The 17,910-nt window shown below is 36.7% G+C and overlaps 1 protein-coding gene across 1 annotated transcript; it reads left to right on the forward strand.

Annotated features, from left to right (window-relative positions):
• The first annotated feature begins 15,393 nt into the window (after nucleotides 1–15,393).
• Nucleotides 15,394–16,721, forward strand: LOC132132545 (trophoblast glycoprotein-like). Its single transcript, XM_059544961.1, has 2 exons — nucleotides 15,394–15,927; nucleotides 16,063–16,721. Exons 1-2 carry the CDS (start codon nucleotides 15,394–15,396, stop codon nucleotides 16,423–16,425), a joined length of 897 nt encoding a protein of 298 aa, XP_059400944.1. The 3' UTR covers nucleotides 16,426–16,721.
• The last annotated feature ends 1,189 nt before the right edge of the window (nucleotides 16,722–17,910 follow it).

Consider the following 17,910-nt stretch of genomic DNA (forward strand, 5'->3'; position numbering starts at 1 on the left):
TTCACTATGCACTTATAATACAATGGACATACAAGGGGGTTTAAAAGCAGAAATGTGAAGCTTGTATTTTTGTTTTGGATTTACATTGATTTTTCAGTTTGTTATTCAAGATCTCTGAATCCTCAGGTGGAAGAATTCTTATGCGAGTTAGCTCAAAGTCAGCAGTACTTCTAATTGTGTCCTGTCCCGACTCACCCTTCCATGTAGTATATCTACACTGCAAAAAGTAGTAACCAGCAGTTGTTACCAGTGCTCAAAAGAGGTGGCCCAAAAGAGGTGCCGGTACTCTATTATAGCGCATATATATATATATATATATATATATATATATATATATATATATATATATATATATATTAATGGTGGTAGATTAATTTCTCAAGGTGATCTTGAAATTAATCTAGATTAAAATGGCTCATTCGAATTCTGCCGAAGGCATTCAGAATATGCGTGTTACCCAAATAAAATTGACAAACAGTAAGTCTTTGAGAAGGGGTTTATCAAGCTAGGTGGTGCATTAGAAAAGGGGCTCATCTCCTGTTTCCAAAATGCATCACAAAGTGCTTGAAAAAGCTGTAAACTAATTCCACATTTTACATTTAATTATTTGGTTTCTGTACCTTGACACCTACAAACTTAAACATTGAGTAAATAGCACAAATAAATAAAAATAAATGAACATACAAATTTCAAACAATTTCAAACAGGGCCCACTGGTACAACCTTCACCGGGTCCCCGCTGACCCCAGCTACGGCCCTGCTCACGCCGGTTTCACACATACTCCGTCTGCGGTGCGTATGCGTTGCATATTTTTTTACGCACCCATGTTAACGGATTCCAGTTGCGTTCCAGGAGCGTTGCGTCTGCAGCAGTGCAGCGATCGTTTACGTACCGAAGAAGCGAACTGCAAACGCATCCTGTGTGAAAGCACATCGAGTCTGTTCTGCACCACATACGTAATGCACATGGACTGCATACACACTGCAGACGGAGTTTGTGTGAAACAGGCGTGAGCAGGGCCGTAGCTGGGGTCAGCGGGGACCCAGTGAAGGTTGTACCAGTGGGCCCTGTTTGAAATGGTTTAATTTGTATGTTTGTTTATTTTTATTTATTTGTGCTATTTACACAATGTTTAAGTTTTTTTTTAAGTTTGTAGGCGTTAAGGTACAGAAACCAAATAATTAAATGTGAAAATGAAATATACAAACATTTATTCAGACACCTTCAACATCTCACATTATTACAGTTTTGCTATATATATCAAAAATGATATCTGTTGTCTGATTAATTTTTGGTTTGACTTAAAACTTAAAAAGTAATTCAGTCAAGAGCAGTGAGTGATTTTCATTTTCTTGGATTAACATTACAGCAGCCAGTAGCTAAATTAGGCGCGGTCACTTTAAGAGCCGATGAACGCATCCAATATAACCCTTTTTTTTTCCTAAACGGTTTACTTTCACTTAAGAAATAACTGAAAGTTTTTTCAAGCATAATTTCCAAGGTGGATATTTTGACATATTTTGTATGTATTTGTTGGCACAAGAGCAAAAATAAGCAAATTCGATGTTCAAGTGTTTTGAGACGCCTTTCTCTGCGTGAGCCCTGAACACCAGAACACCGCGAGTATTGAATTGGGCTCTTTCACATCTTTTTGTTTGTTCAAACTGCGATTTGTATTTGTTCGTTCAGGTGCAGGAGGGACTTCGAGGAGAACTTCGCAGAAGATAGCTCGGTTCAGTGTCGCTGTCTGTGATACGCGGCTCTCGATCTCTCTCGTGCGCACCGAACACAGCGCGCGAGTGACCAGCCACACTGTTCAGCTTTTCCGCGTCTTGTTTTTGGATGCTTTAATGTTTAAATCGACAAGCGGTAAGGCTTAAAAACACATGAAAAAGATAAGCTTTCGTGACGATGCGCAGCAGTGGCCCGTCAACTGTCCTGAGCATCTTTTTAGGCTATATAAAATATCAAGGTGAAAGATATCATAGCTTGCCTAGTATAGACCGAGCTCCCAACCAAACTTTGAGAATAGATTAACGGCGATATTTTTTATAAGAGTCTCACGTTAACGCAGCACGTTAACGTCGATAACGGCCCACCACTAATATATATATATATAGTTTTATTTTTTGATGACTCCCCTCATCCCCTGAGGTAACAACAACTAGCCTATATTGAAGGGGTTTTATATACAGCAGTCAACAGACAACCTTATAATAAATAACAATAAATCCTTTTATTAGTTTGTGGATTTGTTTGAGCTAGAAAGAGCTACCGAACATAAATAAAATGTGCAAAAGGATTTTGAAAAAATACCCTTAAATTCAGGATGGGGGGTGGGGGTAAGGGGGGTGTCTGCGGTCTTGGGTGACGGGATGGGGGGCTTATGATATTAGACTTCGTAGCCTATAATAAAAGATAATGAATTTCAAACCTTTTCAAAGTGCCGCGAACTGTCAATCACTCCTGTATGCGTGCATCACTGTCCTCGCAGCTGCAGAAACTTGCGCTCTCTTCATCAAGATTTAAAACAAAAAGGGGACAAAAAGGTCGTATTGTCTTTGTGCATATAGATTATTTAGATAAATGAATATCTAAATTCGTGCCTAGCCGCCTACGGTATTTTTTTTTAGAAATTAGAAAAAAGATGCAGCAGCCAATGAGCAGCCGGGGGGGGGGCTGGTTGCAGGACAACTCAACCTCCGCAGACAGTTTTTAATGTTTATCAGACAATAACTACTCAAGATATTGCTTTAGTATAATTTTCGGGACAATTAGGGCCAGAATCGGGATTCGGGACAACAGTTTAGATTTCGGGACGGTCCAGAATTTTTCGGGACGTCTGGTCACCCAGGTAGAAAGAGCTACTGCCATGCGTGTAATTTGCAGGGGGGTTACGGTGGTCATGACCCCCCTCAAAAATCAGATCCAACTACATGTAATATAACCCCCTCAATATCATCACATCATTCAGATTAAAATATGAAATATTCAGAATGAATACTTTTGTTCGTTTTCTTTATTAATTTCATTTGCCAGCAAGAAAGATCGTATCATATTTAAATAATCTGCAATGTACCCCCCGCCCACCGCACCGACCACTTGGCATTACCCAACCGGCTTTCTCTACCAAGTTTGTTCACTATTTTGCGCAGTCGATGGGATGAATTGTTGGAGAAAGCTGACGGAAAGATGAAAAGGACACTGAAAGGCAACCAGACAACGATTTTTCATTGTTTGTCGACACCAGCCAAAAACAGAAAAAGAAAAGAAAAATCCTGACCAAACGGAGGTACCCCTATTGCTAAATTAGCTGTTAAGTTAGCTCAGCGTTTCTCAAAGTGTGGGGAGTAGAGACATGACAAATAGGTTTTGTGCCAATCTTTTTAATTCCTTTATTTATTGACTATACACTCAAAACAGACACATTTAAATGTAAGCCTTACTTAACCTTTTCACACGTAATTTTAATTTTTTTTTCAGGGCGATCGTAGTATCGCTTTATGGTTCCCATGGAGACGCGTCATTCATTGCTTGTCAGCGCTGAATGACTGATGATCTACTTTTATTTCCTTTTTTATTCAAATTTCACAAATTTGTTAGCTATAGCAGGATATATCTCATATTCCGATTGTCAAATGTGCAAGTGGATGTGTTTTGTCGTTCAAACACCTTTAGTTGAGCTGTATCCGCAACGTATTTTAGGCATCTAATATGGAATGCCAGAGCTGCCAATTTAAAAAATAAATACACAAATAAATGTAAATAAGAATAAATAAATACATAAATATATAAATAAATATACATAGAAAAGCAAAAAAACGAAAATAAATAATTATTTATACTGCGAGGTATATGACGAGGTATATGGTCAAAATCCTAAATCTTACTGTGTGACATGGATAGGCTACTCTTTATTCGGAAATGGCCGTAGAACATTGTTTGGTCTGGATTTTTAAAATGTCCTGGGCTAACAAACATGAAACGGGGACTCTGCACTTGACTAATCGGGTCATTGTTGCATTGTCACAAAAATGTATAATTTGCACACATTTTTCAGTATTTTAAGCCATATGGTACTCGCGCGCTCCGAAGGCTGTATTATGTGCCCCTCACAGTCACATCCAAAGTTCACGCGTATAAAGCCGCCTCGCGAGTAGCCTATTATAGGAGTTATTTTTCATAGTTTGTTGAGCTTAAGCAATCAAATACACACAATATGATGTCTGTTGTGGGTGTTGACAAATAAAACAATTTCATGACACACTCTATAGGCTACTTAAACACATAGGGAAAAAATAAAGAAAAGGGGAAAAAATCTATAATTAACAACACTGAGTCGTCAGTGTTGGTATTGTATCGGACACTTGCACTTAACATGAGGCTATATGAAAAACAAGCTCAAATGGAGTAAACAGGTTTTTGCTGGCGAATGAGATCACATCTGAGGCAAGTGCATCGCATTATACGCTTTCATCAAAAGCTCTTACAGGTTATATAACATTTATTGTTGCTATATGGGCGATTTGTTTTTCTTGTGGTTTAATTCACTTGGCCAAAATCTCATGATATAAACGATTAAGCGCTTATGCACAGGACATTTAAAACGTACAAAAGTAGGCTATATTGGCTATAGTTTCTTCAAACACACAAAAACATTAGCCTTTACAGAATAAGTGTTTGAGTAAAGAAAATGAATAATAATAACGAATTATAATAGAGATATGAATTTTGGATAGTTTTTCACGGCACATCTGGCTATTCTCTGTCTGCCATATGGAAACGCCGTCCCTGGAGGAGGGGGATCCGCCAAAATGAGGTGCCGGATCGGACTTCGGAGGTCCCGGATCCGGCGTGTTGCGGCACAAATTAAGCCCTGGGACTCTGAGACTGAAGCGCTTGATATTTTCCATTTTTCGGTCAGAACTCACGGAAAGGAAGCAGGGCAGATTTAGGCTACAGTGAAGTCGACGCAAGCATACCGACCAATGCTTTTGAACATTTTTTTTTATTCTATTAAGCGGTGGTAATCTTTAGCCTACCTCCATAAACTCATGTCCAGGGGCAACCTTATTAAATGTATGAACGTCATGTAAATCCACATCGATAAATTCAGTTAGAGGATAAGACTGTAGGGCAGTTAGCCTACCACTAAAATCCAACCAGAGCTTCATCAGAGCCATCAATACAGAAGAGATCTTAATGCATTTACACAGCAATTAGCCTTCAAGTGCATAGAAATATTATGAAGTGTTTTACATTTTGAAGACATAAATATGACATGATGGAATCAATGAAGTGATAGACCTACGTTTAATATGAAACTAAAACAGACACCAGGTGGCAGAAAGACACTGTCTTAATGCGTGCGTTCAATCCACTCGTTTGATTCCTTAAAATACACCGAATCAAAAACAACTCGACGTGTTGAAGCGGATCAGCTTTGGATTTGTTTCTGATCATTTCTATTTAGGCCTATGCGTTATTTAAATAATAATAATAATAATAATAATAAATAAATGACCAAATGTTCAAAAAGTTGGCAGAGAGGGGTCATGTTAAGGGAAACAACATAATTGTTGATAGACTTTTTCGGGGACACGAGTTTAATGCACAAACCTGCGTGACCATATAGCAACTATTCAGAAATGGAAATTACGAATGGATTAATATTTTGTTTTGAATTTAAGAAAAGTCGATTGAATATTTACAGAAACATTTCTGTAGGCCAAAAACATAACTAAAAAATAGCTAGTAGCCTACATAACTTTTTAATTTGTATTATTATTAGGCTATTATCATCATCATCAGCTGGCAAACCATTATGGAGTCTATTTAAAGGGAATGATTGTGGCGGGGAGTTTGGTCAAACTATGGCAGCAACAATAAATGTTATATAACCTGCAAGAGTTGATGAAAGCGTATAATGCGATGCACTTGCCTCAGATGTGATCTCATTCGCCAGCAAAAACCTGTTTACTCCATTTGAGCTTGTTTTTCATATAGCCTCATGTTAAGTGCAAGTGTCCGATACAATACCAACACTGACGACTAAGTGTTGTTAATTATAGATTTTTTTCCCCTTTTCTTTATTTTTTTCCCCATGTGTTTAAGTATAGAGTGTGCCATGAAATTGTTTTGTTTTTCAACACCCACAACAGACATCATATTGTGTCTATTTGATTGCTTAAGCTCAACAAACTACGAAAAATAACTCCTATAATAGGCTACTCGCGAGGCGGCTTTATACGCTTGAACTTTGGATGTGACTGTGAGGGGCACATAATACAGCCTTCGGAGCGCGCGAGTACCATGGCTTAAAATACTTAAAAATGTGTGCAAATTATACATTTTTGTGACAATGACCCGATTAGTCAAGTGACTGTTCTGTCAGCTGTCCCGAGATGCGAGTGAAGTCTTGTGTCGGCACGTGCTGCAGGTCACTGTGCAGACGAGATGCGCTGATGAGAAGCGCGCGAGAGAGTTCATGGATTCGAAGACTGGTTTCGAATGAATTATTTAATCTTACATTTTGCGTGGATTAATTTTATTATTCAAACCTACAAGCTATGTTGAATAAATGCAGGAATTTTCCTCATTATAAACTTGAAAGCTGCGAGAATTATTAAAACCATGCAGCATAGCTACACAGTCCCCCACCGAAATTTAGGACTCTATTATACAGAGATTTGTAAAATAAAATTCCACAACTTTTTCAAAACGTTTTTAGGCCTGGAAATTGTTGTTTTAAAATTGCATGGCATTTCCATGTTATGCATGAACATACAGACCCTAAAAGCAACTGATGCATGCAGTCAATCACTTAAACTGCTGACCAATGTGATTGCGCGAGTACTCCGTCACCTCTCCCTCCTGTAATCACATGCATCCGGCATCCGTTACCCCGCTTTGTTTCGGGACCTCGCAATTTACAAATTAAGCACTGCAGAGTCCCCGTTTCATGTTTGTTAGCCCAGGACATTTTACAAATCCAGACCAAACGATGTTCTACGGCCATGTCCGGAATAAAGAGTAGCCTATCCATGTCACACAGTAAGATTTAGGATTTTGACCATATACCTCGCAGTCACAGACCGTATCAACGTCAGTGAGCTATACTAATTGTATTTCGCCACACAATAGGCGTCACTGTGGCCTCAACCCTTCGCTTACTCTGAGCTCGATTGCTATGTCTGAGGTAAACCACGCCCTCCTCATTACCCTATGCAGGAAGAAATGTATAAATAAAGAAATGTAAAAATAAAGAAATGTAAAAATAAAGAAATGTAAAAATAAAGAAACGTAAAAATAAAGAAACGTAAAAATAAAGAAACGTAAAAATAAAGAAACGTAAAAGTAAAGAAACTTAAAAATAAAGAAACTTAAAAATAAAGAAATATGGAAAAAAATAAATATATACATATGGAAATAAATGTATAAATATTTATTTTGTTTTTTTTTTGCTTTTTTATGTATATTTATTTATATTTTTATTTATTCTTATTTACATTTATTTGTATATTTATTTATGTATTTATTTATAAAATTGGCAGCTCTGGCATTCCATATCTAACGTTATCTTATTAAAATACATAACGTTAAATTATTAGGAATTTACCACCTCCGGTTCAATTTGAGATTATTATAATATATATATTTTTTTTTTTTTTTTTTTTTGGCATGGAGTTTACAAAGTGACAAAGTGAATCAAAGCACAACTAACGTTAACGTCAGTCCACACTTGTATTTTCTCAGTTTCTGAATTTGATGTTATCAGAGGCTAAATGCAAACACTATTATTTTTATCTACTTTTGAGTCTTATTTCATGCAAAGTGATAATATAATTGCACTTTCATGTTCTCTGTTTGAAAGTTTTTAATGCTGTTATTTGATGTTAAGTTTTTAAAATCTGATGTTAATAAAATACATTAACAGTTAATCTTAAAGCCTAGTTTATTAACATTTTGTTGGGGTGATTGGGGGCAGGTGGGGCTCGGAACCCTTTCCCATCTCCGAAGTGGGGAATGGCAGAAAAAGTTTGAGAAACACCGAGTTACCTGATGATTTGTTTGGTTGACTGGAGTTGGCTGGCTAGATGTTCGTTTGCCAGTGTCCTATGAGGTAAAGCCAGAGGGTGCCAGGGACTGTGTAGAACCAATGTCACTGAATTGTAACTTAAGTTGCTGTTTGCTCCAATACAGTCACCCGTTTTTGTGGGGGATTGCATAATTAAATTATGCAAATTAGCATGTTACCTTTTAGACAAGAAAATGATTCAATAAACAAGTAAATTAACAAATATGCCGCGAGTTTAACCCCCCCCAATGGTAGTCCCAAAGTTACGCCCTTGGCTACTGCATTATTTCCTTAGCTTGCATCTGACCTGCAGCGATATCATTCAGGCTTGGTGGGGTGTCAGCCAGCGAGTCATCCGATTCTGACCGTGATGTTTTAGTACTCAGAGACTGAAGCCAGAAGAGCATATTAACCCTCTGGAGTCGATTAACACGGATACGCGTTATGAGTAATTTTCTCCTGATAACCCCGAAAAGAACTTAAATTACACTTTCAATCGTACAGATAAGAGCAATACATCAATCGAATCTGTAAAGGGTCTACTTTTCTTTGGATACAGAAATAACAACTTTGTGCACTTATAAAATAAAGATAACAAACAAGGTGTGCTGTCTGCAGACTTTGTGCTGATCTTCATTTACAAACGCGTCATTAAAATGAACTGTAACTCCGTGAATACTCAACGAAGAGACATGAGAGAGATCTATAGAAAGCTTGACATGTCTACTTTTAAACTAAACAAGTGCCGCCGTTAACAGATATTCTGTGATAAAGTAATCCATATGAAAACAACGCGATGTCCGTTTTTCATGTCTCCCTTCATTATATCTAATGTGACCACGCCCCCGCGCTGAACGCTCTATTCAGATTAGTGATGGGTCGTTCGCGAATGAGCAGAGTCTAAGAGCCGGCTCTTGTAGGTGAACGACGAGAGCTGGTTCGCATATCTGAAGAGCCAACTTGATTTAAAAAAAATATAGCCTATAGAAAATAAATCATTATGTAATAATGAAATAATGGACGCATTTTATTTTATTTAAAATAATTTACTAATACAAAGAACAAAAAAATATTATATAGGCCTAAATGCGCACATATTCGTTTTGACTGTCTGATTAGCCTCACATTCTGTTCCTGTCAATCACACATAAGGTGTCAACCAATTACACGGCATGAGGGAGGGGCCAAGCCATCACACACACACACACACACAGTGTCAAACTCGAAGGGGAGGAAAAACACAGCTGTGAAAACAAAATAAAAGCAGGAAAATGAGTCGGAATCACAACAGCATTTGGAATCATTTTAATGATCATCAGTCCCTCGAAGGTAAGGCAGCTTGCATTTGTGAATGCAAATCTCTCATAAAATAAAAAAAATGATCAGCATTGTGTGTGTTCATGCTAGTTATACAAAACATTACTAGTGAGAGTTCATGCTGGTTATATAACATGCCAAAAAAAGAGGAACCAGTTTAATCCTTTCAGTTATTTATTTTTCTTTAATATGGGTTCTATGATGTTGTTCAGATTGTATTTGTTTTGTAATGTTGTTGTTTCTATACATTCAAAAGTTGTAATTTAAATGCAAATGTTTAATAGTATTCTTTTTTTCATAACAAAAGCAATACATTTTAAAGAAATTGTGAAGTATGATTTCATTTAATAATTTATTTAGAATTGTTTTCACACCTATCATAGTCAAAACATTATTGTTTTTTAAAGAGCCGATTGTGAGCCAAAAGAGCCGGCTCTTTTCAGTGAACTGAGTCAAACGAGCCGGCTCACAAAAAAGATCCGAAATGCCCATCACTAATTCAGATTCAAACTGAAGCGCGCGGCTTGAATACGCCCACACAGAAGAAAAAGCAGCGAGACTGTTCAAGTTTTTATTTTACTGTTTGCTTTGCAATGAGAGGAGTAAGACATAAATCACCCCAAAAAGATGTGGTTTTGGATTTGAGAAATGGATTTCCTCAGAAGAAAAAAAAAAAAAAGAATGAAGCACTTTATTCAGCAGAGATCCTAAACATGAGTAAGTCTCTTTTTATATTAATATACTTGTACTAGTTTTCACATAACGTGTAAACATTTTACTAGTTAGACTTTTTCCAAACTATAATTCCTGACTAAATGTATAATCAAGTGAAATATTATGAAGTTTCAATAACAATATACAATACTATAGCCTACCATTCAATAGCTTGATGTAAATAATATAAATGTAACAAATAAATGTTACTGTAACAAATGTAACAAAATTGTGTTCTTTTAATTTATCCCCCCTAAAAACCCTGAAAAATATTCTCAGCGCTTTTCAACATTAATAATAATAACAACAATAAATGTTGTTTTTTTTTTCGGTAGAAAATAAGATTGTTAAATGGATTTCTGAAGGATTGTGTGACTTGAGTAATGGTGCAAAAAAATTCGTTTGAAAGTCAGCTTTGATTGTTCCTAATAAACTGTTTAACTGCTCCCCCAAGTGGATATTAAATTATGTTGTGGGATAACTAAATATATTCTAAATAAACTACAAACATAAAATTATATAGATTTATTATTATTCACTGTATTTGAATTTTTACCGAGCCGAGTGTGTGCGCGTTTCACAAAGCCTCTCCGGCCACGTTGAGTTGTTACTGACGGTGGCAAAATTGACGCATGCGCTTTCACTTGTAAAACTCAAGAGTGTATGGGTAATTTAGTCTCTGCTCTCGGTGGGACAAATTAGGAAGATTGCATTGTGAAGGGCGCTATGAAAAGCAGCAGCGCAGGCAAAAGATTAAAACCTCTATTAAAACAGATGTCCAAATGAGCTTACCGGTATGCTAAAAGCACGTTCTGGGCACACGGAGAGGTGGCGGTATGCTCAAGAGTTATATTTGGAAGTGGCAGTACGGAGTACCGGTGAGTACCGGCCCACTTAAAGCACTGGTTACTTTAAGGAGTGATTTATATAGGATTTAACCCACATACTGTAGGTTTGGTGGTATAAATTAATGTATTTAGGTTGATCCAGCAAATTATACTTTTGACTCAAATAAAACCAGTTAAATTTACACTATCATTTTTTCTCAGTGTACAGTGAATGAAAAACATAAAATGGTGTTTACTCATGTATTGTTCTGGGTGTATCCATTTTTGAAACACTGCAAGATTATCATCATCATTATTATTAGCCTACTATTATTACTGGTCTTATTCCATCTATCCCTAATAGGGTCTATTCGAATTGGTGTGTCACATATCAGTGCACTGACAATATCGGTCCCAAAACCTAGTATAGCTACAGTCTTTCTACATACACAAACATACAAGGCCATCCTTAAAAATATTAAATGTCAATTTAGCACAGACTCAAATTTTTTTTTTTTTTTTTGCTTTTAGTCCGACCGACTTGCCGATTGTAAATTTGCGTTAAGACCGACCAATTATTTTTTTACTCTTCAAACAACTAATACAAACGCGAAATACTATTAATTATATTTAAGTATTGTAAATATATAAATTGCCTTGGCCTACATACAAATGAAGGCTATCTTCTTTAATTAAAAAAAAAACCTTGACGTCATCTGCGTTTACACGGATGTCACACTGTGGCCTGTGCATTCGCTTCGTCTCAGACTCTCACTCACTGTCAGAGTCAACGGTTCGCGCTTGGTAATGATGGCTGCGGCTGCAGTAAACTAAATGTTCGCGGTCACTGTTCAAAGTCATACGGGTTTGGGCACCATAATACATCTAAAAAAATTCATTAAAACAGCTCGACACCGCTTTAACTTGGCACAAAGTTCTGGAAAAACTGTGCCCAGATCTTTTCCCATCCCTTCTCCTCTCTAGTCTAAAACCGTGACCGTGTCGACTGTCACTTTATGTTCGAAAATCTTTTGCACGAATCAAGCACGAATCAACCAACACAAGTTTCGAAAACAAAAATAAGAAAATGATTTAAATGACCTTTTTTCGGAGCGCGTCCAGTTTTTTTTTTTTGAACAGGCGTCACACAGCCACTGCAGCTTCGGACAAACACGCATAACAGCAAATAATACTTCTGCACAATGTTTTTCTTTTTACAACAGGTAAACAATGAGTCCGCACACCAGAAAATGCTCCTTAGAAATTTTAATGGTTGCTCACCACGTGGTGAGCAACCATTAAAATTTCTAAGGAGCATTTTCAACTACTTGTCTGCCCAGCACCCAGTTTTAAAGTTTTTGGATGTGCGTGCTGTACCTTTGAATTCTCTTTTTACAACAGAAATGTGAATTCAGCTGGTATTCAGTCTCATACAGTTTCGGGCTTGAATTGCCTAGGGCTGTCAAAATAGCTGAAAAAACTAAATTCGAATTTTTTTACGTAAATATGATCAGAATTCGAATTGTATTCGAATTTTAAATGCATAATTTCAGTTAGGGTGAAGAAAAGCTTTTTGCTTCTCTTCTGAGGCTCAAGATAGCGCATTGAGCAAAATATACTGCATGTTTATTCAAAGCATTAGAATACATGACTGTGAAAAAAACAATATTTAAAATAATGTTTATGAACCAATTATTATTAATTAAGTTGCTTAAAGAACTATAAACAAAACAGCATCATGTATGCATGCATTGTTAAATAAATAGAAAGGGCGGAAAACCAGTCACACAGGATACATTTTTTCATTTAAAAACATGAGATGCGCGAAATATGCGTTCTGTGTGAACGGTTTGGTTTCAGTTTTGATGTAAACAAGATCTTCTCCACATTGATTTTCTTTTTTTTTTTTTTAAGTGGCTTCAACTGGATAGGCTAATATAACCTTATAATGCAATGACATATATTGTCAGCGCATCTTGTGCGCGTACACGAGGTGAAAGATGAGAAAGCAGATACAGCGTGTCGAGCTCGTCCGCCTTTGAAAGTTGTGTAGACACAGCTGTGCGCGCGGCGAGATGGAATGGAACACGTACCGGGGCTCATAAGGCAGCTTCCTTAATGCACACCTAAAATTCATATGCGCATTCGAATGTGGATTTTTATTTTAAATTCGACGAATATTCGAAAAAAAATTTTTTTGATAGCCTAAGAAAAATCGCCTATGCGATTTTTTTGTTGTTGAAATTTAATCGTAAACAGCCATGTTGAAGCCTGCAGTAAATATTTTGCATTATGGCAGTCCACTCTGCTTATTGTTTTTCGAAAATGTTGCACTCCTGTTTGTCATTTTGCACGTAACTTCACGCCAATAAATCATCAGAAATATTGGTCTTTACCAATATATTGAATCTTTACATTCCTCCTGTCTGTTGTCCGTGGATTTACCTATATTTGGTGTTATTTGCCGTATAAAACTTTAGACATGCAAAATCGATTTTACAATCGATTCAATGAACACTCGTCACTCAAATCAAACAGGATTTTTTTCACAAAAGTGACAACCCAAGAAAGCAAAGTAAATGTTCTCTCATTTGTAGGTTGCATTGATACGTAGCGGTGGATGCAAGTAAAACAGTACCTCATTTTTTTTCCTCACCTGAAATTCATGCAATAAACATGTTTTTGACAAAGATTTAAATTTGTTTGTGGTCTATATAGCCTGCATCAAAATGAGGTTTGCAATGATGCGCCCAAAGGCACGGGTTGAAGACCCAGTCAGTGACGTCACGATATGCTAACTTGTTTAAATTCATACAGAGGTCATCACCATCACAAAAATTTACTTTTTTTTTTTTTACATTGAAACTTGAAAAAAAAAAAAGACCGACCTACCGACCCTTTTTTTAAAAAAAATTACTGTTACTGCAAACCAAAATATTTTTAAGGATGGCCTAAGCACATATTAATATAGGCTAGTAGCTATTTTAACAATATCAGACAACAATAGTTATACATTTCGATACAAACTTTTCAATAGTTAAGTACAATTAGATGCGAATACTTAGTTTCTGACAAATTGTTGTTGTTGGATACTTTTACCTTTAAATAGTGTTGCCACCCGCCCTTCAAATATGGAATCGTCCTGTATTTAGAGTTAAAATTATGCGCCCGGTATCAATTCAATACGGGGCGCGATGTGTCCCATATTTTACAAATGCCAACACAGATGAATCAACAAAGCTATTGTGCACCGTTTATAATACTAAGTTGCAATTATAATGAAATCAAATTTATAAGTATTAGAGAAGTACATTTTCATGTGATTGGAATTTGGCGTCTTTGTTTCCATAGCGATGTAGTCAAATACCCAAGACGTGTCACTCGTATAGTTTTGAATGGGGAAAAATGCAACGCTCAATATGGCCGCTCAATCGCAAGAATGTGGGTAACCAAACGGTTTCTGGTCCCCATAATCTAATAGTATTTTTTCTCTACTAAGGAAGTTACAGAGGATCAGCAGCTGTCCTACCTACATTCTTCAAAGTATATTCTTGTGTGTTCAATAGTTATGCGGGTTAAGGAAAACCAGGATAAATTATGACGGAATTTTTCATTTTTTTTGTTTTTACCTTAAGAGTGACAGACACATCCATGCTTCTAAAGATAAAGGCCTATTGTTGTATTAAAATGTGGTTAGACTGTTAATATACTTCATACATTATCAGAGCTTAGTAGATAAATAAATCATCATGTAATTTTAAAAAGAAAACACATTTAGACAATTACACACACATATATATACACACACACACACACACATATATATACACATACATATATCAATTCATCCCATTCTGGTAAAAGCTGCAGAACTGTTAAAAAAAACAAAAACAAAGCCTAATAATAATAATAATGGATAATCTAATTTAAAATAACAATATTAAGTTATGTTGCAAGTTAGGTTAACTGTAGAGCTACGAGTTCCTCGATTATTTGTGTTTGAGTAGGTGTCCCTTATTTTGCCTAGCTGAAGGTGGTAACCCTACATTTAAGGAGTAAAATTTTGAGAATGTACCCATGCTTTTTATGATTGCTATTTTTACACCCCTGCTGAAGAGTCTCATAGGAAGCATGCTTTATTTTCCCACAGAGCATGTAGCTGTCCCGTTTAAAAGTTTCTAAATGCGCGGCTCTGTCTATCTCTCTCTCGTTTAGCGAAGTGGGCGAGGTTTTGCTCACCTCAGGGATGCTGCTAGACAGGACTTGATCGCCTTTTAGTGTAGGCGTCGTCAGGGGAGCTCCAGAAAGAGAAAATGCTGCCGGGCTGAACACTCTCTGGCCACATGGACTGCTTTCCTCGATGGCTGAAACGGTTTCCCGAAGCGAAGTGAATCCAAACTATGAAGAGAACATATGCTGCCATTAAACCTTTGGATTAACATTCGGGTCAGATTAAAATGGAAATGAATAGAAAACTACTTTGTGTTTCATCTCACACTTTAAAGCGATATCATTTTAGCGTGAGGCTGATGTGTTTGTTTGTTTTGTCCGCTGAAGCTCATCAATGTCACGATACCTACATGCGGTATGACGGATTGGTGAGTTGTGAAGAGCTCATACTACCTCTCGAAGTGCCCAGAAGCATCCAAAACTTAACTTTATACAGATACAATATCTCAGTTTTAACCAAGAGAGCGTTTTCAGCCAATGGGACCGAAACGGACTTGCGCGCGCTGTCACTGCAGGACAACAACATACAGGTGATCGAAAGTTGTGCGTTTTGTGGACTCTCCCGACTTCTTTCCTTAGATTTGAGTCACAACCGTTTAATGGTTGTGTCCCCTGGAGCCTTTTATGGTTTGGAACAGCTACGTAATCTTAACCTCAGTAACACTTTGATGACTTCGGACGCGAGCCAATTACCCCTCGCGCTGTCCACGGATAATTTGGGTAATCTTCAGAGATTGGACCTGTCTGGAAACCGTTTGGAGGTAATTCCTCTTTCTGGGTTTGGCAACCTCAATTTAACCACATTAATACTGACAAATAATTCCATTACGACCCTGGATAGTCACAATTTAACGAAATTAAACGAGTTCAAGGAAATACGTATTTACTTATCACAGAACCCGTTCGAGTGTAAATGTGACAAACTGAAGGAGTTTTATAAATGGCTGAAGAATAGCTCCCAATGCGCAGACTCCAATAGCCTGAAATGCGTACAACCCGAAAAGAAGAAAAACACGCACGTGATGGATCTAGAAAAGAGGGACATGGAGTGCCAAAACTTGGATGCCCGATCTTATGTGCTTCTCGGCATTGTGTTGGCCCTCATTGGAGTTGTGTTCCTCATGGTGTTGTACTTGAACAGAAGAGGTATCAAGAGATGGCTTAATAACATTAGAGAGGCCTGTCGGGATCAAATGGAGGTGTATCATTACAGATATGAACAGGACTCCGATCCCAGGTTAGCAAATGTTGCAGTTTAAGCGGAACCTTCTGACCTCGTCTCCTCGAATTGTTTGATGAAACGCTATGACATTAAAGTTTTGTAGCCCATTTTAAGCCCATGTATGTTAGTTTATAAGACGCGTATACCCTTACAAATTTACAAAATTAACTTTCAGCAGATACACTTTTTAAATAAACTGGGGAAATGGATATGGAATTTCACTCATCTTGCACTCACGGGTGTATTATTAGTATTTTTTTTTTTGTTTTTCAATAAAATGTTGAAATGGGAATGTCCCTCCCACCTGTCTGGGACCAGCAATCAGGAAATCTGTTTTTTTTTCTGGTTACAAGCCATTGAGATGAATGGGAATGCTAACGGGTAGCTTTCTCCAGGTATTACAGATCTCATTGCAAGCAATTGAAAGTAACCAATCATGTATCACGACTGTGATGTAAATGGAAGCCTGTTGGCTATTTTTAAAAGATCCAGACAGAAAAAAAAAGATCCAGACAGAAAATTCATCAACACAGAAAAGACAACAGGGCTCAAACGAACTGTTCATTTGTATTAGATGCTATGGAATGAAGGCAGTCTAACTGTATTTTCCAGTTTCAAAAAAATAATACTAATACATAACAATTCCAAATAATATATTTGAAAGTGCAGGATATGTGGTACACTCCTAAATGCTTTGCTTTACCAAACAGTCCAGTTATAAAATCCTGGACAAATGTAAGCAAAAATATACAAAAACTTCTCTTATACTGCTGAAAAATGGGCATTAATGTATTTAATGAAATGGGTAAAGGATCAACTTTCGTGATATAATTTAAGAATGTTTAATTGCATTAGGATGAATGTGAAAAAAAACTTTATATGCACTATGTGGAGGACTGCTTGAATTTAGCTTTTTTACCCTATATAACCCTGTATACAGTGCCAAGACACTCTTGATCTAGAGTGAGACACAATAAGCCTTTTTTTCTCCAATGTTTAATTAGACATTTGGTTTTATTTATGCATATTGAGATTTGACTGTACAAAAATGTGCAATTCTTACCTTCATCATATTTTGGATGAGTGTTATGCAGCCCAGATAACCTGAAATTAAATTATAGAGCCGTGACATAATACTATTTTATAAACAAATGACTTGCATCCTCAATAAAACTCAAGATATCCTCATTGACTGCTCTGTTTGTGTTTTATGTGTCTAATTTTTGGGTCTTTTTACTTATGCTTCATTTTGTCTGGATTTTATCATTGAGAATGTCAAATAAAGGCAACAGAATGAGGAAATTCAGGCTGAGAGAAAATCTTTTTTTTTCCCCATTCAAACATAATTTGATTGCATTGAAGCATGTGGTAGTTTCTTACAGTAAGTGGGGTTTTATTGAAAACTTTCAAATACAGTTTATATGTACACAATTTTTCCTCTCAATCTCTTTCCCTCTTTAGAGGATATCTCTCCCAAATACTGATGATAGCTAGAGACAATTTGCTGCTAATAAAAGAACAG

The sequence above is a fragment of the Carassius carassius genome, chromosome 49 (assembly GCF_963082965.1).
Source record: "Carassius carassius chromosome 49, fCarCar2.1, whole genome shotgun sequence".
Lineage (NCBI taxonomy): Eukaryota > Metazoa > Chordata > Actinopteri > Cypriniformes > Cyprinidae > Carassius > Carassius carassius.